The sequence below is a fragment of the Rhinatrema bivittatum genome, chromosome 1 (assembly GCF_901001135.1).
Source record: "Rhinatrema bivittatum chromosome 1, aRhiBiv1.1, whole genome shotgun sequence".
Lineage (NCBI taxonomy): Eukaryota > Metazoa > Chordata > Amphibia > Gymnophiona > Rhinatrematidae > Rhinatrema > Rhinatrema bivittatum.
In genome coordinates, this window is record NC_042615.1 from 85,945,910 (window position 1) to 85,972,568 (window position 26,659).

The window sequence follows — 26,659 nt, forward strand, 5'->3', positions numbered from 1 at the left end:
ATCTAGGCGTCACAGTGGATAACACATTGAAATCGTCGGTTCAGTGTGCTGCGGCAGTCAAAAAAGGAATAGTGAATAAAACGGAAAATGTGATAATGCCTCTGTATCGCTCCATGGTGAGACCGCACCTTGAATACTGTGTACAATTCTGGTCGCCGCATCTCAAAAAAGATATAATTGTGATGGAGAAGGTACAGAGAAGGGCTACCAAAATGACAAGGGGAATGGAATAGCTCCCCTATGAGGAAAGACTAAAGAGGTTAGGACTTTTCAGCTTGGAGAAGAGACGGCTGAGGGGGGATATGATAGAGGTGTTTAAAATCATGAGAGGTCTAGAACGGATAGATGTGAATCGGTTATTTAATCTTTCGGACAATAGAAAGACTAAGGGGCACTCCATGAAGTTAGCATGTGGCACATTTAAAACTAATCGGAGAAAGTTCTTTTTTACTCAACGCACAATTAAACTCTGGAATTTGTTGCCAGAGGATATGGTTAGTGCAGTTAGTATAGCTGTGTTTAAAAAAGGATTGGATAAGTTCTTGTAGGAGAAGTCCATTACCTGCTATTAATTGAGTTGACTTAGAAAATAGCCACTGCTATTACTAGCAATGGTAACATGGAATAGACTTAGTTTTTGGGTACTTGCCAGGTTCTTATGTCCTGGATTGGCCACTGTTGGAAACAGGATGCTGGGCTTGATGGACCCTTGGTCTGACCCAGTATGGCATGTTCTTATGTTCTTATGACATTTCTATTAAGATAGTCACTACTAATCAAACATCTGTAATGGGAGGACCACAAGCAATACATCCTCCTGCCACCTTAAAAGATATGCTGGGATGTACTAATGATTTCTAAAGCAATTCTGTGACCCTGCACCTGTGAGTAGATTGTTCTGTTTTTATTCACCTCTGACTGTTCAAATGACTTCTTATTTTGAGTTATACAAGTTGGTAAGGTTCTTCTTCCAAATATGTTTGCTAATACCAGCACTATGGTTTCCATCTGTGCTTCAGAAAATGTCTGCTTACCTGTTAAAGGAAACACAAATTCAAAAACATTAAGCATCTTATTTGAGTTAAAAGGAAGAAGATTGTGACAAGTTTGAAGTGGACATGAAATGAAAGCACAGCATTTAAAAGGATGTGTTAAGTTATTCTGAAAGAAAGATGTGAATACGAAGGTAGTGGAATTAAATTAGAATATACAGAGTTTAGTATTCTTGAAAATAAATCTCTACCATTAAATATATAGAATTAAAAGTAGAATTCAGAATCTGAATATCAGATAAGTACAAAATATTTGTATGAAGATTTCAAGTTTGTTTTCTGTATTTTGTACACTTCTTACCTGTATCTTTTCCCCTCCATCTTATTTAATTATGTACACATTCTTATATTCATAATAGACACAAACAGAAAGGGAAAAAGGATCAAAATCCAAAAACATATAAAACAAACTTTTAAATATTTTAAATCACAAATGACAATATCATAAAACAACTCCAAAGAATTTTAATCTGCAGCCTCTCGCCACGTGATGGGCCACAAGCTGTAATCAGCCTTTAGAGCAATCTGGAATTTTAATCAATTATTGTCTTTTGTGAAAGATGTCTACTTATACAATTTTTATTCCCAATATAAATATATTCCACGATAATTTTAATAAACCCAATTTTAAGGCATCAAGTAATTCTGAAACAGTAGTTAGGAGTAGAATACTTAGCCCAGAAAAGTTGAAACGTTTAAATCAGCTACACAGCTTATCCACCAAATGCTCAAACATTCCCAACATGATTCATGTTTCAACTGGATATCTTGATATCTCTATTTCTCTACAATTGATGGGTTTTGTTTTCTCCATCTATCGCAAGCCTACGGATAAAAATACTCTGCTACGTTACGATAGTTGCCATCCTTATCATTTGAAGTCCAATTTATCATACGGACAGTTTCTCAGACTAAGGAGGTTATGTTCTGACATTTTTGATTATAAATTAAAAGCGAAAACCTTGATCTTTAATTTTCAGCAAAGAGGTTATCCCCTTGGGATAATCAAAAAAGCGTATAAACAGGCCCGATGGATTAATCGAGATTTCCTCTTTTTACCATCTAATGGATCACGGGATGTGAATAGGGCTACTTGTGTGTTACCTTTTTCCCCCCAGGTATATAAAATTCAGAATATTATCGAAACGTATTGGCACGTTTTGAGCTTACATACAGGACGTCAGGATATTCCTAGATTTGCTTTAAATGGGGGAAAAACTTGAGAGACATGATTGTATGTTCAGATTTCTCTGATGAGAAAATGTTAGGATCTTCTGAGTGTACAGTTGTAAAGGGACATTTTCCCTGCAAAAAGTGTAGTGTATGTGATCAATCTTTTGCAGGTGAATCTTTACCTTTTTTTGGCAATGGTAAATTTAGATTTCGGTCCTATACGGACTGTCAATCTAAGGGTGTAATTTATGGACTGTGGTGCCCATGTCCTTTATTATACATTGGAAAAACTCTACGGAGCCTCAAAACTCGGATCATCGAGCACAGAAGTGCTATTGTACGGAATAAAATTGAGGCTCCAGTGGTACAACATTGTTTACAGTTTCACCATTCTTTTGAAGATCTAAGATTTGCGGTTATTGAGAAACCGCTGCCTTGTAATCGAGGGGGTGATTTTGACAGTCATCTACTACGTAAAGAACAGAAATGGATATATTTCTTTGATACGGTGGATCCAAAGGGTCTCAACAAAGAGATTGACTGGTCTGTTTTTTAGATCCTGGTAACGATGAATAGTTCGTTTTAAATTATGGAAAATGTAGTTCTTCGTGGTATTAGCTTGTTGCGGATTCCCGGTGACGTAAGGATTGGAGATCATTTAAACTTAGTAGTAAGAGGTAGGAGGTATTTATTGGAGACGCGGTGGCGCCATGTTTTGAATTGTTTGAATTGTTTGAAGAGATGGTCTTTGCCGTCCGGGTGAGTTTCTCTTTACAAGATAACCTTGCCTGGTCATTTTACAATATATGGTGTTAAATTTTGGAATGTTGGTTCCTGTGAGTTTGAGGGTGTGATTTTATTTCTTATGTTTTTAATTTGTAGGACTGGAGAATATTTGCCTATGTGAAGTCATAATAAAATCCCCTGAATCATACAGTTGAAACATGAATCATGTTGGGAATGTTTGAGCATTTGGTGGATAAGCTGTTGAAGCTGATTTAAACGTTTCAACTTTTCTGGGCTAAGTATTAGGGATGTGAATCGTTTTTTGACGATTTAAAATATCGTCCGATATATTTTAAATCGTCAAAAATCGTTAGAGCCGCGATACAATAACAATTTCCCCGATTTATCGTCAAAAAATCGTAAATCGGGGGAAGGGGAGGGGAAGGGGGAGGGCGGGAAAACCGGCACACTAAAACAACCCTAAAACCCACCCCAACCCTTTAAAATAAATCCCCCCCCCTCCCGAACCCCCCCAAAATGCCTTAAATTACCTGGGTTCCAGAGGGAGGGTCCCGGTGTGATCTTTTACTCTCGGGCCTCCGGTGCGTTGTAGAAATGGCGCCGGCGCTACCTTTGCCTTGTCATATGACAGGTCAAAGGTAGCGCCGGCGCCATTTTGTTTTTTTCCCCCGACGTCAGGAGCGTAGGAGATCGCTCCCGGACCCCCGCTGCACCCCCAGGGACTTTTGGCCAGCTTGGGGGGGGCCTCCTGACCCCCACAAGACTTGCCAAAAGTCCAGCGGGGGTCCGGGAATAACTTCCTGCACGCGAATCGTTTTTCCGTACGGAAAATGGCGCCGGCCATACACTGTATGGCCGGCGCCATTTTGTATGGGGGTGGCGGGCGTGTTTCATGAAGACTAACATCCTGCTGTCCTGTGAGAACACCTGTTACAGGTAAGCAACTTCTGCTTTCTCACAGGATGGTAGTCCTCACATATGGGTGATATCGAGCTGAGGATGTCCGAGAAATGCACCAAATGTACCCAAAGACGTGCAACAGGCACAACAACTGGGGTGGAATTTGGTAGAGGGCATCCTGACCCCTAACGGGCAGGCGGAAGGGTGTTAGTACATCAAGTTGCAAATAAGTTGCACAAGACAGACTGGCCGAAGATGGAATCTTGTCTTCCAGCGTCTAAACAATAATGGGCTGTAAAGTGTAAAGCAGGAGGGAGAAAGGAAATGGAGGTAGGTTCCAGGGGAGAGGAATCCTCCAGCTGTCTCATGGGTACAGCCTAGCCAGAAAAGGGAAACGGATAACCTGTACCCTAAGGGAAGTTAGGGCAGGGGTGTTTGCTGGTGAACTGGAGAGCCGGGGGGGCTCAAACAGTACCTTTGATCCAGCACGTGTGTTAAGGGGTGTTTGCTGGTGAACTGGAGAGCCGGGGGGGCTCAAACAGTACCTTTGCTCCAGCACGTGTGCTAAGGGATTAGAATGCTGGAGAGCGGGGGCAGGGTCATTTGTGCAGCTCCTGAGGTGACGGAGCAAATGTACTAGATTCAGCTACTTTGCTTTATAAAAATGCTTTGAGGAATCTGTCTCTCTCCCTGTTATCTTTGGGGGTTGGGGGACTGCTTCAACCCCACTCCCTACAAGGAGAACCCAGAAGCCCAGCAAAACCAGGGCCTGCGGAGACCTGAACCAAGGGAGTCCTGTGTGACTGAGGGACTCCAGGGATATCCAGGACTCGCGAGGGGCCTGAACTGGAGGCAGCAGAGCGGCACCCAGGGCAGCACGGGCGGTGAGCCTTCACATATGGTGGCAGCAGTGGGATCCAACGGAACTCGCCGTACAGAGGAGCCTTAAGGAGGAAAAGGCATACCAGGGCATTTACTGACCTGGGAAAGGTAAAAGTACCTCGAAAGCCCAAGAATAGGATTGCCAGCATGGTGGGGGGAAGAGGCTAAGCCACAGCAGGGGCTGTAGTTTGAAAAAAAAACAAACAACATTTTTTTTTTTGTCCTCTCCCCTTTGTCTCACTTGGTTTGCTACCGAATGAATAGCAGCTGGTAAGCCCCTAGAGCAACGGGGTGAGGGGGCGGGCTACCCCAGATAAGGAGCCAGAGGGGTCAAGTGTTGAACGGCCGCACTTGGGTCCAGTCTTGTTGTTTTCTGGCAAGGAGGGTGTCAGAAGATGTACTGAAGGGGGATAATCGAATCACACCGTATATGAAGTACAGCCCGGACGAGTACCCAACTTACAGACGAGGTTGCTGAGCCTGACCAGATCGCTGAGAGGACCGGATAGGATTAGGAGGAGCAGACCAGGCTGGGGATTAGCCGTGGAGAGCTCTGGATGCCTGTTGTGTCTAGGTTCCGGTAAGCGTACTTGGGGCTAGCCATACCGTCGGAAGGAGAGGGGGCTCCGGGTACTGTGGTGTGTGGTGGTGCCAAGGAGACGTCCAGGGGTTATGCAATTGATGGCGGGGATGTATACGGCAGAAATGCTGGTGTAATTGGTTCTTCTGGTAAGGGTGTAAGCAGAGCCTGGGGGCTGGCAGATTTTGGTGAGGCAGTCTGCACTCGGATCCCCTTTTTCTTTTGTTACCAGGTGCCTAACAACTACGAGGGAGTACGAAGAAACCCTGGCAAGCAGCGAGAGGCACCACATAGAAAGGATGCGGAAGCTGGCCGTGTTGGGAAAAGAAGGCCTGACGACGATGGAAAAGCCAAAGGAAATGGACGCCTGTGATTCACAGAAAGCAAAATTGCTTACCTTGTAATAGGTGTTATCCCAGGACAGCAGGATGTAGTCCTCACATATGGGTGAAATTAGTAATGGAGCCCTATGTACGGAAAACTTCTGTAAAAGTTTCTATGAAACTTTTGACTGGCACCAGAGTGCCTACTGAGCATGCCCAGCATGCCATGATATTCCCTGCCACAGGGGTCTCCCTTTAGTCTTTGTTTGTAGCAAATAGCGTTAGCCAAAAATAAAATAATAAAACGTATCGGACCCAACTCCGCGGGGTGGCGGGTGGGTTTCGTGAGGACTACATCCTGCTGTACTGGGATAACACCTATTACAAGGTAAGCAATTTTGCTTTATCCCAGGACAAGCAGGATGCTAGTCCTCACATATGGGTGATTAGCAAGCTAGAGGCTTGCTAATCACCCATATGTGCTGAAGCAACAGTAAGGTATTGACGATGAAATGAATCAGCCGAAATCACAGCAGGTTGGATGTAGAAGGAGTTGGGATTAAACTGGAAACAAGTTCTTTAAGACGGATTGTCCATATGCTGAATCTTGTCTTCCCTCTTTGTCTAGACAGTAGTGAGCTGCAAAGGTGTGAAGAGAACTCCATGTTGCTGCTTTACAAATGTCCAGAATAGGTACAGAGCGAAGGTGTGCTACTGAGGTTGACATTGCTCTGACTGAATGTGCTTTTACTCGCCCTTGGAGAGTAAGGCCTGCTTTTTCATAACAAAATTGTATGCAATCTGCTAGCCAGTTTGACAGAGTATGCTTACCCACTGCTTTACCTGGTTTGTTTGGATCATAGGACACAAACAGCTGATTTGATTTTCTTTGGGCTGCAGTGCGGTTTAAATAGAAAGATAACGCACGTTTACAGTCCAAAGTGTGTAAGGCTCTCTCTCCCTGGTGAGAGTGAGGCCTAGGAAAGAATGTAGGCAAAACTATGGTTTGGTTTAAATGAAATTCCGTGACAACCTTAGGAAGGAATTTTGGATGTGTACGGAGGACTACTCTGTCATGAAGGAACTTCGTGAAGGGTTCGTAAGTTACTAGTGCCTGCAGTTCACTGACCCTTCTAGCTGATGTAATGGCTATGAGAAATACCGTTTTCCAAGTGAGGAATTTAAGGTCACAAGTATTTATGGGTTCAAAGGGAGAACGCATAAGTCTAGTGAGCACTACGTTCAGATCCCATTGTATGCTTGGGGAATGAACTGGAGGTTTAATGTGAGTTAGGCCTCTCATGAATTTACCTACGAGAGGCTGTGTGGAGACAGGTGCATCTTCCAGCTTGTTATGGTAAGCTGAGATTGCACTTAAGTGTACCCTTACCGATGACGTCTTAAGACCAGAGTCTGAGAGATGGTAAAGGTAATCTAGTAGTGAGGTAGTGGGGCAAGTGAAAGGATCTAAATCTTTGTTAGTGCACCACAATGTAAACCGTTTCCATTTGTAGGAATAATTCTTTCTAGTGGAAGGTTTACGTGAAGCTATAAGTACTTGAGATATAGAGGATGGGAGGTTGAATGGCTGTAAGATCAAGTTTTCAACATCCATGCTGTCAGGGACAGGGATTGAAGGTTGGGATGGCGCAACTGACCCTGTTCCTGAGTTATGAGATTGGGAGCTACTCCCAGGTGAATCGGGTCCCTGACTGAGAGATCTAGCAGTGTGGGGAACCATACTTGTCGAGGCCAATATGGGACTATGAGTATCATGGTCCCCTTGTCCTGTTGCAGCTTCACTAGTGTTTTGGTTATTAGCGGTATTGGTGGATACGCGTATAACAGGCCTGAATTCCAATGGCGGGCAAACGCGTCTCTTGGTAAGCTGTTCTGCTGCGAGAGGAGAGAGCAGTAATTGCTTACTTTGTAGTTCAGATGGGATGCAAATAGATCTATTGATGGTTGACCCCAGCGTTGGAAGATCTTGGCTGCCAGTGTCGGGTCTAGAGACCACTCGTGTGGTTGGAAGTGACGACTGAGGCGATCCGCTACTGTGTTGTGGATGCCTGCTAGGTAGATTGCCCGTAGTAGAATTGAGTGTGCTAGGGCCCAGTCCCATATTTGGGCTGCTTCCTGACAAAGGAGGTACAAGCCCGTACCCCCCTGCTTGTTGATGTACCACATGGCTACTGTGTTGTCCGTTTGGATCAGAACAGTCTTGTGTGAAAGGCAGTCCTTGAATGCATATAGAGCATAGCGTATAGCTCGAAGCTCCAGGAAATTTATCTGAAAAGAGGCTTCTTGCTTTGTCCACTTGCCCTGTGTTTTCAGATGAGCAATGTGCGCTCCCCATCCCAAGGTGGACGCATCTGTAGTTAAAGTCACTTGTGGAACTGGCTGCTGAAAAGGTAGGCCTTTGAGCAAGTTGATCGGTGATGTCCACCAGAGAAGGGAAAACTTCAGATCTGGTGTTATCTGAATGTGAGTGGACAGTGGCTGAGTGGCTTGAATCCATTGAGATTTGAGTGTCCATTGCATTAGTCGCATGGTCAGTCTGGCCATGGGAGTGACGTGAACTGTTGAGGCCATGTGTCCGAGTAGGATGAGGCACTGATGAGCTGTGACTGTATATTGATTGCAAATAGAGTGTGCCAGGAGAACGAGTGTTTGAGCCCGGTCTTTCGGAAGAAAGGCCTTTGCTGTGATGGTGTTGAGATCTGCACCTATGAACTGCAACTGGTGAGATGGTGTGAGATGGGATTTGTCGTAATTGATGAGAAATCCCAAGGAGTGAAGCAATCTTATTGTGAGATGGAGAGAAGTGACAGCTCCGCTCTGTGTATGACTCTTGATGAGCCAATCGTCTAAGTAGGGGAACACATGCACTTTTTGCTTGTGAAGATGTGCCACCGCTACTGCTAGACATTTTGTGAATACTCGAGGTGCTGATGCAAGGCCGAATGGTAGCACCCTGTATTGGAAGTGTTGACCTTGTACCAGAAATCGCAGGTACTGTCGATGAGGTGGAAAAATGGGAATGTGAGCGTAAGCGTCTTGAAGATCCAGAGAGCAGAGCCAATCTCCTTTTTGAAGAAGAGGTAGCATGGTGCCTAAGGACACCATCCTGAATTTTTCCTTCTTTAAAAATTTGTTGAGATTTCTGAGGTCCAGGATAGGACGTAGACCCCCGGTTTTCTTTGGAATGAGGAAATATCGGGAGTAGAATCCTCTGCCCCACTGAGGCCTGGGAACTCTTTCGATGGCCCTGGCAGTCAGGAGGGTAGATAATTCTGCTTGCAGGATTGTGTAATGATGAGACACTGTCCAAGACGGAATAGGGGGATTGTCTCTTGGCACAGTGAGGAAGTCCAAGTGGTACCCTTGAGATATGATTGAGAGTACCCATTGGTCTGTAGTGATGGAGGTCCAAGTTTGAAGATGGTGAGCAACTCGGCCTCCGACAGGTACTTGTGGATAAGGATTTTGGGAATGACTCATGCCCTCTGGTTGTACTTCAAAATCCGGAAGTGGACGCCGCAGGCGGAGGCTGCTGAGGCCTAACAGTTCTTTGGCGAGGCTGAGACCGTTGAGCAGGTCTTTGTTGTCTGGGCCTGGCTACTGGTGGATAATACCGCCTAGGGCGGTAATATGGCTTTCTTTGTTCCCTTCTTGGAGGCCTCCTTGAAGGTTGATGTACCTCTTGTGGCAGCTGAGAAAGCTGTTTGAGGGTTTCTGTGTGGTCTTTGATGGTGGCCACTGCCTCCTTGACTTTATCGCCAAAGAGGTTTTCCCCTAAACAAGGCAGGTCCGCCAAGCGCTCCTGTACCTCTGGTCTCAGCTCTGAAGATTTAAGCCAGGCCCATCTTCTAGCTGTTATTCCGGATGCAGACAATCTGGATGCTGTCTCAAATGAATCATACGTGGCCCGAACCTCGTGTTTTCCTGCCTCTAGGCCTTTATGTACGAGGTTTTGAAATCCTTCCTGAAGATGGTCAGGTAACTGATGAGACAGGGATTCAACTTGTTTCCATAGGTCACGCTGGTATTGATTCATAAAAAGCTGGTATGAATTTATCCTAGATACCAGCATAGCAGCTTGGAAGATCTTCCGGCCAAGATTGTCCAAGAACCTGTTATCCTTTCCAGGAGGTATGGAGGCGTGTTGCTTTAATCTTTTGGCTTTCTTTTGAGCCGACTCAACCACCACTGATTGGTGTGGTAGTTGAGTTTTTTGGAACCCCGGGATGGGTTGCACTAGATAAGTGGCATCCGCCCGCTTATTAACAGCTGTCACCGACCCAGGGTGTTCCCATATCCTGTACATAAGTTCTTGTAATACTTCGTGAACAGGAATAGCAAGAATTTCCTTGGGAGGATCCACGAATTGAAGCACCTCCAAGGTTTTTTGCCTGCTGTCTACTTCAGAAATGAGGGAGAAAGGAATTGTTTGAGACATTTCTTTAATAAAGTTGGAGAAAGACAGATCCTCTGGCGGTGACTTTCTTCTATCTTCTGGCGGAGAAGGCTCAGAAAGGAGATCTTCATCCGAGGAGAATTCTTGGTCACTATCATCCAGAGGGTGCTCCAACGGCCTAGTAGGCTTAGCTGGAATTTCGGATAGTGGAGTCTGAGGTCTAAGGGGTGGCATGACACCCGAGGGACCTGGTAATGGCTCTTGATTCTCATCTACATCTATAGGTTGTGGTAAAGATGAGAAGCAATGGATCAGTGAGTCCAGCTTGTCCATTAATGGTTGAAAAATGGATTCTTGAGAAGGCATCGACGGTGCCATCGGGGTCGATGGCCGTGGTGGAATCGATGGTAACCGGGGAATCGGCAGTGCTGGAACCGGTGGTTGCAGCCTAGGTAGAACCGGTGATGGAATCGGCGCCATCGAGGAGAGCGGTGATTTCCTCGGCATCGGTATTGAAGGTATCGGTGATGGGACCGGAGATCCTCCTATGACCGGTGTCGATGGCAGAACCGGAGTGGAAGGCCGTGGCATCGCCTCGATAAAGGCATCCTTAACCGCTTGACGTATGTAACTGTCAAGTTCCGCCCGCATGGATGATGTGAACAGAGCACCCATGGGGGGAGGCGGTGGCGGCGATAGTAGTACAACCTCAGGGCCCTGAGGAGGTACGATTCCTTCCGCCGGAATCGGCGAGGGTTGGCCTGTTGGTGGCTCAGAAGCCTTACTTTGGAGCCGGGCTTTCTTAATCGGTGTCCCGTCCTCCGCCGATGGCTCGCCGGGTATCGGGGCGGTGGTTGCTGTGTGCAGCCTGCGATGCCGATGGCGATGTTTATCTTTTTTGCGCCCTTTTTCGCTGCTCGATGTGGACGCTCTAGACGATGGAGAGGGGGAGGAGAATGGAGCGTCTCCTGATGCCTTAGACTGATGTTTTTTTAGGACGACCTTCCTAATCGACCCAGCCGGAGAAGATTGTGTGGAAGTAGATGGAACAGTAACTAGCTGTATTTTAAACAATTGTTCCATCTTGTCGAGCCTAAGACGTCGACCTTTCGAGGTCATCGTAGCGCAAAGGGGACAATTTCTCACGTCATGGCCTTCTCCAAGGCAGAGGACACAGTCCTGATGAGGGTCTGTGATCGACATATTTCTTGCGCATTTTGGACATTTTTTGAATCCTGTAGCCATTTTGTGGCCGGACAGCCGTCGACAGCCTTGACTCAGGTACAAAAATTTTTTATGAAAAACGGAACGGAACGGAACCGTGAATCAAACGAAAAACTTACCCCGATGACTACTGAAGGGAGACCCTATGCGGCTAAGTTTTTCTAAGTTTCCCGTAAGGAAAATATTGTGGAGAATCCCACAGGACTCCTAAGATCCGTGAGGCTAACTGCTTCGCGGAAAAAAGAAGACTAAAGGGAGACCCCTGTGGCAGGGAATATCATGGCATGCTGGGCATGCTTAGTAGGCACTCTGGTGCCAGTCAAAAGTTTCATAGAAACTTTTACAGAAGTTTTCCGTACATAGGGCTCCATTACTAATTTCACCCATATGTGAGGACTAGCATCCTGCTTGTCCTGGGATAACAGAAGCTATTACAACCCACTGTGGAAAAAGAGATGGGACTGTATACCTTCAGTTAAGAAATCACGGGGACTGTTTCAACAGGGTGTAGATGGTGATGTTAAAATTGGTGGTTTTATAGGCAGCCAGGGGGGCTGGAATAAGGAGCAGTGTCCTTGTGACAAAGGGATATACGGGGAACTGCAAAAGGTTTATGATGGGGAATATGGTGTGTCAGGTGATTTATAGGCAGCCAGGGGGGCTGGAGTAAGAAGCAGTGTCCTTGTGAGAAAGGGATATCCGGGGAGCTGCGGGAGACTGACACAGCGGGGGCTAGGAGGGCTAGATCTCCAGGGGTTGGGATTGAACCCACCAGCCAGAGGCCAAAGATAGAAATGGCCAGGAAGGGTCCTAAAAAGGAGAAAGAGGAATGCTTATGGGGCCCTCAGCCAGACCATGTTAAGGAAGATTGCCCGTGTGAAGAAGTACACAGAGAGGGGCAGGAGATTAATGTGGCAAAGTTAGGGCCTGGCACAGGAAGTGTTGTACGTAGAGGAGCCCGAGGGACACCCCAAAGAAATGGGAAAAGGGGTAGAAGCCGGGGGGGGGGGGGGGGCAGTACCTCTTGCCAGATTTGTGGAGAAGACAGCCATGTAGGGGAGACTTGTCCCAAAGACCCACTAGAAATGTTATACAGAGAGTGGGTTGGGGAAGGGACGGGCCTTGAGAGGTCTCCGCATGGAAGGGGTGAGAGTATAGGCACCCCCAACGCTTGTACCCAGGTTGAGAGTAGGGGTGGTCTGAAGGGGGAACAGTCAAAAGGTGCTTTGCATAGTTTCGGTAAGGACAATAAGACCCAGAAGAGGAAGGGGAGTCACGCTAGGCAGATAATGATGGGGGATGTTAGAGTGAGTACCTCACAGTCTCAAGGTGCGGGTGACCCAGATGTCTTCACAGGGGTTTGTCTTTCAGCAGAATCCCACGAAGTAGGAGAGGCACACTCTGGGCAGGAAGGGACAGTAGAGGGGAATAAAAGGGAGGAATTTCTCCAAGCTTGTTCCCCAGCCAGAGAAGGGGGCCTGACTCCGGAGGGGTTGAGCACTGCTGATACTGAACAGGAAAGCAGCACCAGGGACAAAGTAGTAAGAGACTCCCCTTGCAGTGGTCAAAAGGGGGAGGGTTATTTGAAGATAGGGAGTGTGGAAGGAAGCCTAGAAGTAGGTAAGACTCTAGGTCGAAAGGGGAGGAAAATAAGAAAGAAGCAAGCTGATTTTGAGAAGAGGATAGAAGAGAAAGTTTCCTCAGTACAAGGCATCCGGGTTGAGCAGGAGAGTCCGCGCAAGCCAGGGGGAAGAATAGGCCTTGGCCCAACAACTAGCACTAGCCCTTCAGGAGAAGGTGAAGGTAGAGCTGGAGCTGGGGACAGCCCTGAGTTTATTGCAGCAGCAGATAGAACAAAATCAGCAGTTGCAGTTGCTAATGTCCGGATTACTCGATAGCCATTCAGCAACTAAGGGGGAAGTTGCATGCCTACAGGGGAAGCTGCAGCAAGCACACCAGAGTAATGCTGAGTCAGAAGAAAGGTGGACAAGGGTGATAGAGGAACAGAGGAGTATGCAGGAAGCAGTTGTGAAAAGGTGGGAGGCAAAGTGCCAGGAGCTATCTGACCTTGTAGCCACCCAAAAGCAACTTCGGGAAACTGCTGAGGAGGAAGCTGCCAGATTAAAACAGTTATTAGACCAGGAGGCCGAGCGGCATGCTACTCGGCAACGGGAGATGGAAGGCAGGATCAAGGGGCTGCAAGACCAAAATTACAAGATTTTGGAGGAAAAGGCAGCGCTGGAGGTCTCAGTTGACGCTAGGTGCAGACAGCTAACTCAGAAAGAAGAGGAAAGGCAACTTCAGGTTTACTGGGCTGCAAGAGGCTCTGGAGGCAGAGAAGTTGTTGCACAGTGAAGCGGAGCTCGAGAAAAGGAATCTGAATCTAGAATTAGAGAGGTTGAAAGAAGAGCAGAGAGCTTGCTTAGATACCAGGGAGACTCAGTGTGTATTTCACTTGGGGTCTACCTGTCAAGTCAAGTCCAGAGTAGTGAGGCCAGAAGTTAGGGAAGTATCTGAAGCCCAAGGCCAGCATGTTCAGACTCAATCAGGTGGGGGGGAAGATGGTCCCTATCTTGGGGAGAAGGGTCAGTTGGCAGTAGAGTGGGACAAGCAGACTTTGGGAATCCAGGATGAGGAACAGCCCTGTTGCCTAGTGCAGTCAGTTGAGGAAGGCCAGGCAATGCAGAGGTTGGGAGACGAGACTAATCAGCTTCAGGGAGAACTGCAAGAGATTTCAAAGGGGTTGCTGAGGGAAGAGGAGATTATGCAGTTAGCTAGAGAACACACTCTATTAAGAGCAGACTCACAGAAACCCCGCAAGCCAGATCAAGAGGAAACTGAGCGGCCTCAACCAGCTGACAGGGAAAAAGGCCAGTTTCAGGAGGGAAAGGAGGCCTCATGGTTCCAGATAATAAGGGGAGTGAGCTGGTGGAGACGAAATAGATTAAGAAAATCTGGGGGATATAGGGGTTGGTGCCAGCCACTCAAAGGGATGAGTAACAGCAAAGTCCCAGTAGTAATCTTTGTCACATCCTCTGCCAGGAATAGAAAAGACGGAGGTGGACTTTCAAGAAATCAGAGAAATTCCTTATGGTGGAGTATCAAAGACTCAGAACAAACCAGAGGAGAGTAGATGAGGCTACTGCTTATAAAGCCTTTCTACATATCCCTATTGGTAGCCGGTTGGAAGAAGGATTGGTATGTTCTTGTCTCAGAGAATTTTTGTGTTTAAGTTTGAAATTAAAAGGGAATAGGAATACGGCATACCCTGTGCAAAGACTTTTAAGGGGGAGGGTGTGTGGTGATTTGACCCAAAGGTGAGTCTCTGCACTCTACAACTTTAAGAGGTTTGAAGGAAGCGATGGCGTGCTCTCTTCTAAAAGAGTGGCTTTTTGTGTTCAAGGGGGAAGCACTGCGTGTATCCCGTGCAGAGACTTTTTAAGGGGGGGGGGGGGGGGGATGTGTGTGTGTGATGTAGTGCAGCGCTGCCGGGGGCAGGAAGGGATAAGATACCATAAGGCGGCTGGCAATGCTAGAGCCAGCCAGCAGGGGGCCTATTTCAGACCGTACAGAAAAATGCCCGGGAGAGGGGCACCAGCCCACTCTCCCACCGAAATATGAGACAAATAACTGTGCCCTGAATCCCGCAGGGGACCAGCCAGCAGGGGGCCTATTTCAGACCGTACAGAAAAATGCCCGGGAGAGGGGCACCAGCCCGCTCTCCCACCGAAATATGAGACAAATAACTGTGCCCTGCATCCCACAGGGGACCAGCCAGCAGGGGGCCTATTTCAGACCGTACAGAAAAATGCCCGGGAGAGGGGCACCAGCCCACTCTCCCACCGAAATATGAGACAAATAACTGTGCCCTGCATCCCGCAGGGGACCAGCCAGCAGGGGGCCTATTTCAGACCGTACAGAAAAATGCCCGGGAGAGGGGCACCAGCCCACTCTCCCACCGAAATATGAGACAAATAACTGTGCCCTGCATCCCGCAGGGGACCAGCCAGCAGGGGGCCTATTTCAGACCGTACAGAAAAATGCCCGGGAGAGGGGCACCAGCCCACTCTCCCACCGAAATATGAGACAAATAACTGTGCCCTGCATCCCGCAGGGGACCAGCCAGCAGGGGGCCTATTTCAGACCGTACAGAAAAATGCCCGGGAGAGGGGCACCAGCCCACTCTCCCACCGAAATATGAGACAAATAACTGTGCCCTGCATCCCGCAGGGGACCAGCCAGCAGGGGGCCTATTTCAGACCATACAGAAAAATGCCCGGGAGAGGGGCACCAGCCCGCTCTCCCACCGAAATATGAGACAAATAACTGTGCCCTGCATCCCGCAGGGGACCAGCCAGCAGGGGGCCTATTTCAGACCGTACAGAAAAATGCCCGGGAGAGGGGCACCAGCCCACTCTCCCACCGAAATATGAGACAAATAACTGTGCCCTGCATCCCGCAGGGGACCAGCCAGCAGGGGGCCTATTTCAGACCGTACAGAAAAATGCCCGGGAGAGGGGCACCAGCCCGCTCTCCCACCGAAATATGAGACAAATAACTGTGCCCTGCATCCCGCAGGGGACCAGCCAGCAGGGGGCCTATTTCAGACCGTACAGAGAAATGCCCGGGAGAGGGGCACCAGCCCACTCTCCCACCGAAATATGAGACAAATAACTGTGCCCAGCATCCCGCAGGGCACCAGCCAGCAGGGGGCCTATTTCAGACCGTACAGAAAAATGCCCGGGAGAGGGGCACCAGCCCACTCTCCCACCGAAATATGAGACAAATAACTGTGCCCTGCATCCCGCAGGGGACCAGCCAGCAGGGGGCCTATTTCAGACCGTACAGAAAAATGCCCGGGAGAAGGGCACCAGCCCACTCTCCCACCGAAATATGAGACAAATAACTGTGCCCTGCATCCCGCAGGGGACCAGCCAGCAGGAGGCCTATTTCAGACTGTACAGAAAAATGCTCGGGAGAGGGGCACCAGCTCACTCTCCCACCGAAATACGAGACAAATAACTGTGCCCTGCATCCCACAGGGGACCAGCCAGCAGGGGGCCTTTTTCAGACCGTACAGAAAAATGCCCGGGAGAGGGGCACCAGCCCACTCTCCCACCGAAATATGAGACAAAGAACTGTGCCCTGCATCCCGCAGGGGACCAGTCAGCAGGGGGCCTATTTCAGACCGTACGAAAGTGCCCAGGAGAGGGGCACCAGCCCGCTCTGCCACCGAAAGAGACAAATAACTGTGCCCTGCATCCCGCAGGGGACCAGCCAGCAGGGGGCCTATTTCAGACCGTACAGAAAAATGCCAGGGAGAGGGGCACCAGCCCACTCTCCCACCGAAATATGAGACAAATAACTGTGCCCTGCATCCCGCAGGGGACCAGCCAGCAGGGGGCCTATTTCAGACCGTACAGAAAAATGCCCGGGAGAGGGGCACCAGCCCACTCTCCCACCGAAATATGAGACAAATAACTGTGCCCTGCATCCCGCAGGGGACCAGCCAGCAGGGGGCCTATTTCAGACCGTACAGAAAAATGCCCGGGAGAAGGGCACCAGCCCACTCTCCCACCGAAATATGAGACAAATAACTGTGCCCTGCATCCCGCAGGGGACCAGCCAGCAGGAGGCCTATTTCAGACTGTACAGAAAAATGCTCGGGAGAGGGGCACCAGCTCACTCTCCCACCGAAATACGAGACAAATAACTGTGCCCTGCATCCCGCAGGGGACCAGCCAGCAGGGGGCCTATTTCAGACCATACAGAAAAATGCCCGGGAGAGGGGCACCAGCCCACTCTCCCACCGAAATATGAGACAAATAACTGTGCCCTGCATCCCGCAGGGGACCAGCCAGCAGGGGGCCTATTTCAGACCGTACAGAAAAATGCCCGGGAGAGGGGCACCAGCCCGCTCTCCCACCGAAATATGAGACAAATAACTGTGCCCTGCATCCCGCAGGGGACCAGCCAGCAGGGGGCCTATTTCAGACCGTACAGAAAAATGCCCGGGAGAGGGGCACCAGCCCACTCTCCCACCGAAATATGAGACAAATAACTGTGCCCTGCATCCCGCAGGGGACCAGCCAGCAGGGGGCCTATTTCAGACCATACAGAAAAATGCCCGGGAGAGGGGCACCAGCCCACTCTCCCACCGAAATATGAGACAAATAACTGTGCCCTGCATCCCGCAGGGGACCAGCCAGCAGGGGGCCTATTTCAGACCGTACAGAAAAATGCCCGGGAGAAGGGCACAAGCCCACTCTCCCACCGAAATATGAGACAAATAACTGTGCCCTGCATCCCGCAGGGGACCAGCCAGCAGGAGGCCTATTTCAGACTGTACAGAAAAATGCTCGGGAGAGGGGCACCAGCTCACTCTCCCACCGAAATACGAGACAAATAACTGTGCCCTGCATCCCACAGGGGACCAGCCAGCAGGGGGCCTTTTTCAGACCGTACAGAAAAATGCCCGGGAGAGGGGCACCAGCCCACTCTCCCACCGAAATATGAGACAAAGAACTGTGCCCTGCATCCCGCAGGGGACCAGTCAGCAGGGGGCCTATTTCAGACCGTACGAAAGTGCCCAGGAGAGGGGCACCAGCCCGCTCTGCCACCGAAAGAGACAAATAACTGTGCCCTGCATCCCGCAGGGGACCAGCCAGCAGGGGGCCTATTTCAGACCGTACAGAAAAATGCCCGGGAGAGGGGCACCAGCCCACTCTCCCACCGAAATATGAGACAAATAACTGTGCCCTGCATCCCGCAGGGGACCAGCCAGCAGGGGGCCTATTTCAGACCGTACAGAAAAATGCCCGGGAGAGGGGCACCAGCCCACTCTCCCACCGAAATATGAGACAAATAACTGTGCCCTGCATCCCGCAGGGGACCAGCCAGCAGGGGGCCTATTTCAGACCGTACAGAAAAATGCCCGGGAGAGGGGCACCAGCCCACTCTCCCACCGAAATATGAGACAAATAACTGTGCCCTGCATCCCGCAGGGGACCAGCCAGCAGGGGGCCTATTTCAGACCGTACAGAAAAATGCCCGGGAGAGGGGCACCAGCCCACTCTCCCACCGAAATATGAGACAAATAACTGTGCCCTGCATCCCGCAGGGGACCAGCCAGCAGGGGGCCTATTTCAGACCGTACAGAAAAATGCCCGGGAGAAGGGCACCAGCCCACTCTCCCACCGAAATATGAGACAAATAACTGTGCCCTGCATCCCGCAGGGGACCAGCCAGCAGGGGGCCTATTTCAGACCGTACAGAAAAATGCCCGGGAGAGGGGCACCAGCCCACTCTCCCACCGAAATATGAGACAAATAACTGTGCCCTGCATCCCGCAGGGGACCAGCCAGCAGGAGGCCTATTTCAGACTGTACAGAAAAATGCTCGGGAGAGGGGCACCAGCTCACTCTCCCACCGAAATACGAGACAAATAACTGTGCCCTGCATCCCACAGGGGACCAGCCAGCAGGGGGCCTATTTCAGACCGTACAGAAAAATGCCCGGGAGAGGGGCACCAGCCCACTCTCCCACCGAAATATGAGACAAAGAACTGTGCCCTGCATCCCGCAGGGGACCAGTCAGCAGGGGGCCTATTTCAGACCGTACGAAAGTGCCCAGGAGAGGGGCACCAGCCCGCTCTCCCACCGAAAGAGACAAATAACTGTGCCCTGCATCCCGCAGGGGACCAGCCAGCAGGGGGCCTATTTCAGACTGTACAGAAAAATGCCCGGGAGACGGGCACCAGCTCACTCTCCCACCGAAATACGAGACAAATAACTGTGCCCTGCATCCCGCAGGGGACCAGCCAGCAGGGGGCCTATTTCAGACCGTACAGAAAAATGCCCGGGAGAGGGGCACCAGCCCACTCTCCCACCGAAATATGAGACAAATAACTGTGCCCTGCATCCCGCAGGGGACCAGCCAGCAGGGGGCCTATTTCAGACCGTACAGAAAAATGCCCGGGAGAGGGGCACCAGCCCACTCTCCCACCGAAATATGAGACAAATAACTGTGCCCTGCATCCCGCAGGGGACCAGCCAGCAGGGGGCCTATTTCAGACCATACAGAAAAATGCCTGGGAGAGGGGCACCAGCCCACTCTCCCACCGAAATATGAGACAAATAACTGTGCCCTGCATCCCGCAGGGGACCAGCCAGCAGGGGGCCTATTTCAGACCATACAGAAAAATGCCCGGGAGAGGGGCACCAGCCCACTCTCCCACCGAAATATGAGACAAATAACTGTGCCCTGCATCCCGCAGGGGACCAGCCAGCAGGGGGCCTATTTCAGACCGTACAGAAAAATGCCCGGGAGAAGGGCACCAGCCCACTCTCCCACCGAAATATGAGACAAATAACTGTGCCCTGCATCCCGCAGGGGACCAGCCAGCAGGAGGCCTATTTCAGACTGTACAGAAAAATGCCCGGGAGAGGGGCACCAGCTCACTCTCCCACCGAAATACGAGACAAATAACTGTGCCCTGCATCCCACAGGGGACCAGCCAGCAGGGGGCCTTTTTCAGACCGTACAGAAAAATGCCCGGGAGAGGGGCACCAGCCCACTCTCCCACCGAAATATGAGACAAAGAACTGTGCCCTGCATCCCGCAGGGGACCAGTCAGCAGGGGGCCTATTTCAGACCGTACGAAAGTGCCCAGGAGAGGGGCACCAGCCCACTCTCCCACCGAAAGAGACAAATAACTGTGCCCTGCATCCCGCAGGGGACCAGCCAGCAGGGGGCCTATTTCAGACCGTACAGAAAAATGCCCGGGAGAGGGGCACCAGCCCACTCTCCCACCAAAATATGAGACAAAGAACTGTGCCCTGCATCCCGCAGGGGACCAGCCAGCAGGGGGCCTATTTCAGACCGTACAGAAAAATGCCCGGGAGAGGGGCACCAGCCCACTCTCCCACCGAAATATGAGACAAAGAACTGTGCCCTGCATCCCGCAGGGGACCAGCCAGCAGGGGGCCTATTTCAGACCGTACGAAAGTGCCCGGGAGAGGGGCACCAGCCCGCTCTCCCACCGAAAGAGACAAAGTAACTGTGCCCTGCATCCCGCAGGGAGCACAGAAGAGAAGGCCTGAAGAAAAATCACACGAATGTGATGCAGCTGACAAGGAAGGTACACTCCCTGCGCAGAGGCTAGGGAGAAAGACGAGGGGGGGGGAGGAGGGGACCACTGCCAGGCATGCCCAGCCAGCAGGGGGCCTATTTCAGACCGTACGAAAGTGCCCGGGAGAGGGGCACCAGCCCGCTCTCCCACCGAAAGAGACAAAGTAACTGTGCCCTGCATCCCGCAGGGAGCACAGAAGAGAAGGCCTGAAGAAAAATCACACGAATGTGATGCAGCTGACAAGGAAGGTACACTCCCTGCGCAGAGGCTAGGGAGAAAGACGAGGGGGGGGAGGAGGGGACCACTGCCAGGCATGCCCAGCCAGCAGGGGGCCTATTTCAGACCGTACGAAAGTGCCCGGGAGAGGGGCACCAGCCCGCTCTCCCACCGAAAGAGACAAAGTAACTGTGCCCTGCATCCCGCAGGGAGCACAGAAGAGAAGGCCTGAAGAAAAATCACACGAATGTGATGCAGCTGACAAGGAAGGTACACTCCCTGCGCAGAGGCTAGGGAGAAAGACGAGGGGGGGGAGGAGGGGACCACTGCCAGGCATGCCCAGCCAGCAGGGGGCCTATTTCAGACCATACGAAAGTGCCCGGGAGAGGGGCACCAGCCCGCTCTCCCACCGAAAGAGACAAAGTAACTGTGCCCTGCATCCCGCAGGGAGCACAGAAGAGAAGGCCTGAAGAAAAATCACACGAATGTGATGCAGCTGACAAGGAAGGTACACTCCCTGCGCAGAGGCTAGGGAGAAAGACGAGGGGGGGGAGGAGGGGACCACTGCCAGGCATGCCCAGCCAGCAGGGGGCCTATTTCAGACCGTACGAAAGTGCCCGGGAGAGGGGCACCAGCCCGCTCTCCAGCCAGCAGGGGGCCTATTTCAGACCGTACGAAAGTGCCCGGGAGAGGGGCACCAGCCCGCTCTCCAGCCAGCAGGGGGCCTATTTCAGACCGTACGAAAGTGCCTGGGAGAGGGGCACCAGCCTGCTCTCCCACCGAAAGAGACAAATAACTGTGCCCTGCATCCCGCAGGGGACCAGCCAGCAGGGGGCCTATTTCAGACTGTACAGAAAAATGCCCGGGAGACGGGCACCAGCTCACTCTCCCACCGAAATACGAGACAAATAACTGTGCCCTGCATCCCGCAGGGGACCAGCCAGCAGGGGGCCTATTTCAGACCGTACAGAAAAATGCCCGGGAGAGGGGCACCAGCCCACTCTCCCACCGAAATATGAGACAAATAACTGTGCCCTGCATCCCGCAGGGGACCAGCCAGCAGGGGGCCTATTTCAGACCGTACAGAAAAATGCCCGGGAGAGGGGCACCAGCCCACTCTCCCACCGAAATATGAGACAAATAACTGTGCCCTGCATCCCGCAGGGGACCAGCCAGCAGGGGGCCTATTTCAGACCGTACAGAAAAATGCCCGGGAGAGGGGCACCAGCCCACTCTCCCACCGAAATATGAGACAAATAACTGTGCCCTGCATCCCGCAGGGGACCAGCCAGCAGGGGGCCTATTTCAGACCATACAGAAAAATGCCTGGGAGAGGGGCACCAGCCCACTCTCCCACCGAAATATGAGACAAATAACTGTGCCCTGCATCCCGCAGGGGACCAGCCAGCAGGGGGCCTATTTCAGACCATACAGAAAAATGCCCGGGAGAGGGGCACCAGCCCACTCTCCCACCGAAATATGAGACAAATAACTGTGCCCTGCATCCCGCAGGGGACCAGCCAGCAGGGGGCCTATTTCAGACCGTACAGAAAAATGCCCGGGAGAAGGGCACCAGCCCACTCTCCCACCGAAATATGAGACAAATAACTGTGCCCTGCATCCCGCAGGGGACCAGCCAGCAGGAGGCCTATTTCAGACTGTACAGAAAAATGCTCGGGAGAGGGGCACCAGCTCACTCTCCCACCGAAATACGAGACAAATAACTGTGCCCTGCATCCCACAGGGGACCAGCCAGCAGGGGGCCTTTTTCAGACCGTACAGAAAAATGCCCGGGAGAGGGGCACCAGCCCACTCTCCCACCGAAATATGAGACAAAGAACTGTGCCCTGCATCCCGCAGGGGACCAGTCAGCAGGGGGCCTATTTCAGACCGTACGAAAGTGCCCAGGAGAGGGGCACCAGCCCACTCTCCCACCGAAATACGAGACAAATAACTGTGCCCTGCATCCCGCAGGGGACCAGCCAGCAGGGGGCCTATTTCAGACCGTACAGAAAAATGCCCGGGAGAGGGGCACCAGCCCACTCTCCCACCGAAATATGAGACAAAGAACTGTGCCCTGCATCCCGCAGGGGACCAGCCAGCAGGGGGCCTATTTCAGACCGTACGAAAGTGCCCGGGAGAGGGGCACCAGCCCGCTCTCCCACCGAAAGAGACAAAGTAACTGTGCCCTGCATCCCGCAGGGAGCACAGAAGAGAAGGCCTGAAGAAAAATCACACGAATGTGATGCAGCTGACAAGGAAGGTACACTCCCTGCGCAGAGGCTAGGGAGAAAGACGAGGGGGGGGGGAGGAGGGGACCACTGCCAGGCATGCCCAGCCAGCAGGGGGCCTATTTCAGACCGTACGAAAGTGCCCGGGAGAGGGGCACCAGCCCGCTCTCCCACCGAAAGAGACAAAGTAACTGTGCCCTGCATCCCGCAGGGAGCACAGAAGAGAAGGCCTGAAGAAAAATCACACGAATGTGATGCAGCTGACAAGGAAGGTACACTCCCTGCGCAGAGGCTAGGGAGAAAGACGAGGGGGGGGAGGAGGGGACCACTGCCAGGCATGCCCAGCCAGCAGGGGGCCTATTTCAGACCGTACGAAAGTGCCCGGGAGAGGGGCACCAGCCCGCTCTCCCACCGAAAGAGACAAAGTAACTGTGCCCTGCATCCCGCAGGGAGCACAGAAGAGAAGGCCTGAAGAAAAATCACACGAATGTGATGCAGCTGACAAGGAAGGTACACTCCCGGCGCAGAGGCTAGGGAGAAAGACGAGGGGGGGGAGGAGGGGACCACTGCCAGGCATGCCCAGCCAGCAGGGGGCCTATTTCAGACCATACGAAAGTGCCTGGGAGAGGGGCACCAGCCTGCTCTCCCACCGAAAGAGACAAAGTAACTGTGCCCTGCATCCCGCAGGGAGCACAGAAGAGAAGGCCTGAAGAAAAATCACACGAATGTGATGCAGCTGACAAGGAAGGTACACTCCCTGCGCAGAGGCTAGGGAGAAAGACGAGGGGGGGGAGGAGGGGACCACTGCCAGGCATGCCCAGCCAGCAGGGGGCCTATTTCAGACCGTACGAAAGTGCCCGAGAGAGGGGCACCAGCCCGCTCTCCAGCCAGCAGGGGGCCTATTTCAGACCGTACGAAAGTGCCCGGGAGAGGGGCACCAGCCCGCTCTCCAGCCAGCAGGGGGCCTATTTCAGACCGTACGAAAGTGCCCGGGAGAGGGGCACCAGCCCGCTCTCCAGCCAGCAGGGGGCCTATTTCAGACCGTACAGAAAAATGCCCGGGAGAGGGGCACCAGCCCGCTCTCCAGCCAGCAGGGGGCCTATTTCAGACCGTACGAAAGTGCCCGGGAGAGGGGCACCAGCCCGCTCTCCAGCCAGCAGGGGGCCTATTTCAGACCGTACAGAAAAATGCCCGGGAGAGGGGCACCAGCCCGCTCTCCAGCCAGCAGGGGGCCTATTTCAGACCGTACAGAAAAATGCCCGGGAGAGGGGCACCAGCCCGCTCTCCAGCCAGCAGGGGGCCTATTTCAGACCGTACAGAAAAATGCCCGGGAGAGGGGCACCAGCCCGCTCTCCAGCCAGCAGGGGGCCTATTTCAGACCGTACAGAAAAATGCCCGGGAGAGGGGCACCAGCCCGCTCTCCAGCCAGCAGGGGGCCTATTTCAGACCGTACAGAAAAATGCCCGGGAGAGGGGCACCAGCCCGCTCTCCAGCCAGCAGGGGGCCTATTTCAGACCGTACGAAAGTGCCCGGGAGAGGGGCACCAGCCCGCTCTCCAGCCAGCAGGGGGCCTATTTCAGACCGTACGAAAGTGCCCGGGAGAGGGGCACCAGCCCGCTCTCCAGCCAGCAGGGGGCCTATTTCAGACCGTACGAAAGTGCCCGGGAGAGGGGCACCAGCCCGCTCTCCAGCCAGCAGGGGGCCTATTTCAGACCGTACGAAAGTGCCCGGGAGAGGGGCACCAGCCCGCTCTCCAGCCAGCAGGGGGCCTATTTCAGACCGTACGAAAGTGCCCGGGAGAGGGGCACCAGCCCGCTCTCCAGCCAGCAGGGGGCCTATTTCAGACCGTACGAAAGTGCCCGGGAGAGGGGCACCAGCCCGCTCTCCAGCCAGCAGGGGGCCTATTTCAGACCGTACGAAAGTGCCCGGGAGAGGGGCACCAGCCCGCTCTCCAGCCAGCAGGGGGCCTATTTCAGACCGTACGAAAGTGCCCGGGAGAGGGGCACCAGCCCGCTCTCCAGCCAGCAGGGGGCCTATTTCAGACCGTACGAAAGTGCCCGGGAGAGGGGCACCAGCCCGCTCTCCAGCCAGCAGGGGGAGCAGGTGAAGGCGAGAAACTACAAATCCCAGGTTCCTAGAACCACCACCTGACCTGTAGGGAGAGCCTGGAAGAGAGCAGGTGGCAGACTCTGACACTAATGAGTCAGACACAGGTGAACCTAGGGAGCTAAAGGAAGGGGGTGTGCCTACGTGGTGGCAATGGCCAGAAAAAGCCAGTGCCAGGAAGCAGGAGGGAGAAAGGAAATGGAGGTAGGTTCCAGGGGAGAGGAATCATCCAGCTGTCTCATGGGTACAGCCTAGCCAGAAAAGGGAAACAGATAACCTGTACCCTAAGGGAAGTTAGGGCAGGGGTGTTTGCTGGTGAACTGGAGAGCCGGGGGGCTCAAACAGTACCTTTGCTCCAGCACGTGTGCTAAGGGATTGGAATGCTGGAGAGCGGGGGCAGGGTCATATTATGCAGCTCCTGAGGTGACGGAGCAAATGTACTAGATTCAGCTACTTTGCTTTATAAAAATGCTTTGAGGAATCTGTCTCTCTCCGTGTTATCGTTGGGGGACTGCTTCAACCCCACTCCCTACAAGGAGAACCCAGAAGCCCAGCAAAACCAGGGCCTGCGGAGTCCTGTGCGACTGAGGGACTCCAGGGATATCCAGGACTCGCGAGGGGCCTGAACCGGAGGCAGCGGAGTGGCACCCAGGGCAGCACGGGCGGTGAGCCTTCACAAAAGGTATGGAAAGAACTCCAGGTAGCAACCCTACAAATATCAGGAAGCGACACCGAGCATAGGTGCGCTACTGAAGTTGCCATGACCCTGACAGAGTGTGCTTTAACATAGTCCTGAAGTGGAATGCCTGCTTGCTGATAGCAAATATTTATGCAGTCCACTAGCCAGGAGGAGAAAGTCTGCTTACCCACAGGTTGACCCAGTCTGGTGGAATGGAATGAAACAAAAAGTTAAGGGCCTTTCCTGTGGGCAACTGTACGGTCTAGATAAAATGTAGACCCCATTTACAGTCAAGGGTATGCAGAGCCTGTTCTCCTGGAGTGGAATGAGGCCTGGGAAAGTAGGTGGGTAATATAATGGATTGATTAATGTGAAACTCTGATATTACCTTGGGCAAAAACTTAGGGTGAGTACGGAGTACTACCCGGTCGTGCAGAAGTTTAGTTTAAGGCGGGTAGGTAACTAAGACCTGTAATTCACTAACTCTGCGAGCAGATGTGATTGCTAATAGAAAAATCACCTTCTAAGTGAGATATTGATCACAGGATTGGAGAGGCTTGAATGGTGGTTTCATGAGCTGACCCAAAACCAGGTTGAGGTCCCAAGAAGGGACCGGAGGGCACAGTGGAGGTTTGATGTGGAGCAAGCCCTTCAGAAAACGTGTTACAAGGGGTTGTACTGAAATTGGAACATCCCAACACCTTTATGGAAGGCAGCTACCGCACTGACATGTATCCTGATGGAAGACGTTTTTAGACCTGATTCTGACAAGTGCCAGAGATAGTCTAGAAACTTCGTGGTGGAACAAGTAAAAGGATGAAGGGACAGTGAGGAACACCATGACTTAAACCTGTTCCATTTGTAAAATTAAGATTTTCTCGTGGAAGGCTTTCATGAAGCAATCAAGACACGGGAAACTGGCTCCAAAAGGTTGAATGGTTGAAGAATTAACCTTTCAACATCCAGGCAGTCAGGGACAAGGCCTGAAGATTGGGGTGG

General features: G+C 51.8%; 1 protein-coding gene across 1 annotated transcript in view; it reads right to left on the reverse strand.

Moving 5' to 3' along the window:
- The window catches only part of DDX60 (DExD/H-box helicase 60), a 444,355-nt gene that overhangs the window by 59,385 nt on the left and 358,311 nt on the right, over positions 1-26,659 (reverse strand). The window contains 1 exon segment of the mRNA XM_029604155.1: positions 913-1,034. Within this exon segment, the coding sequence (XP_029460015.1) occupies positions 913-1,034 (122 nt within the window).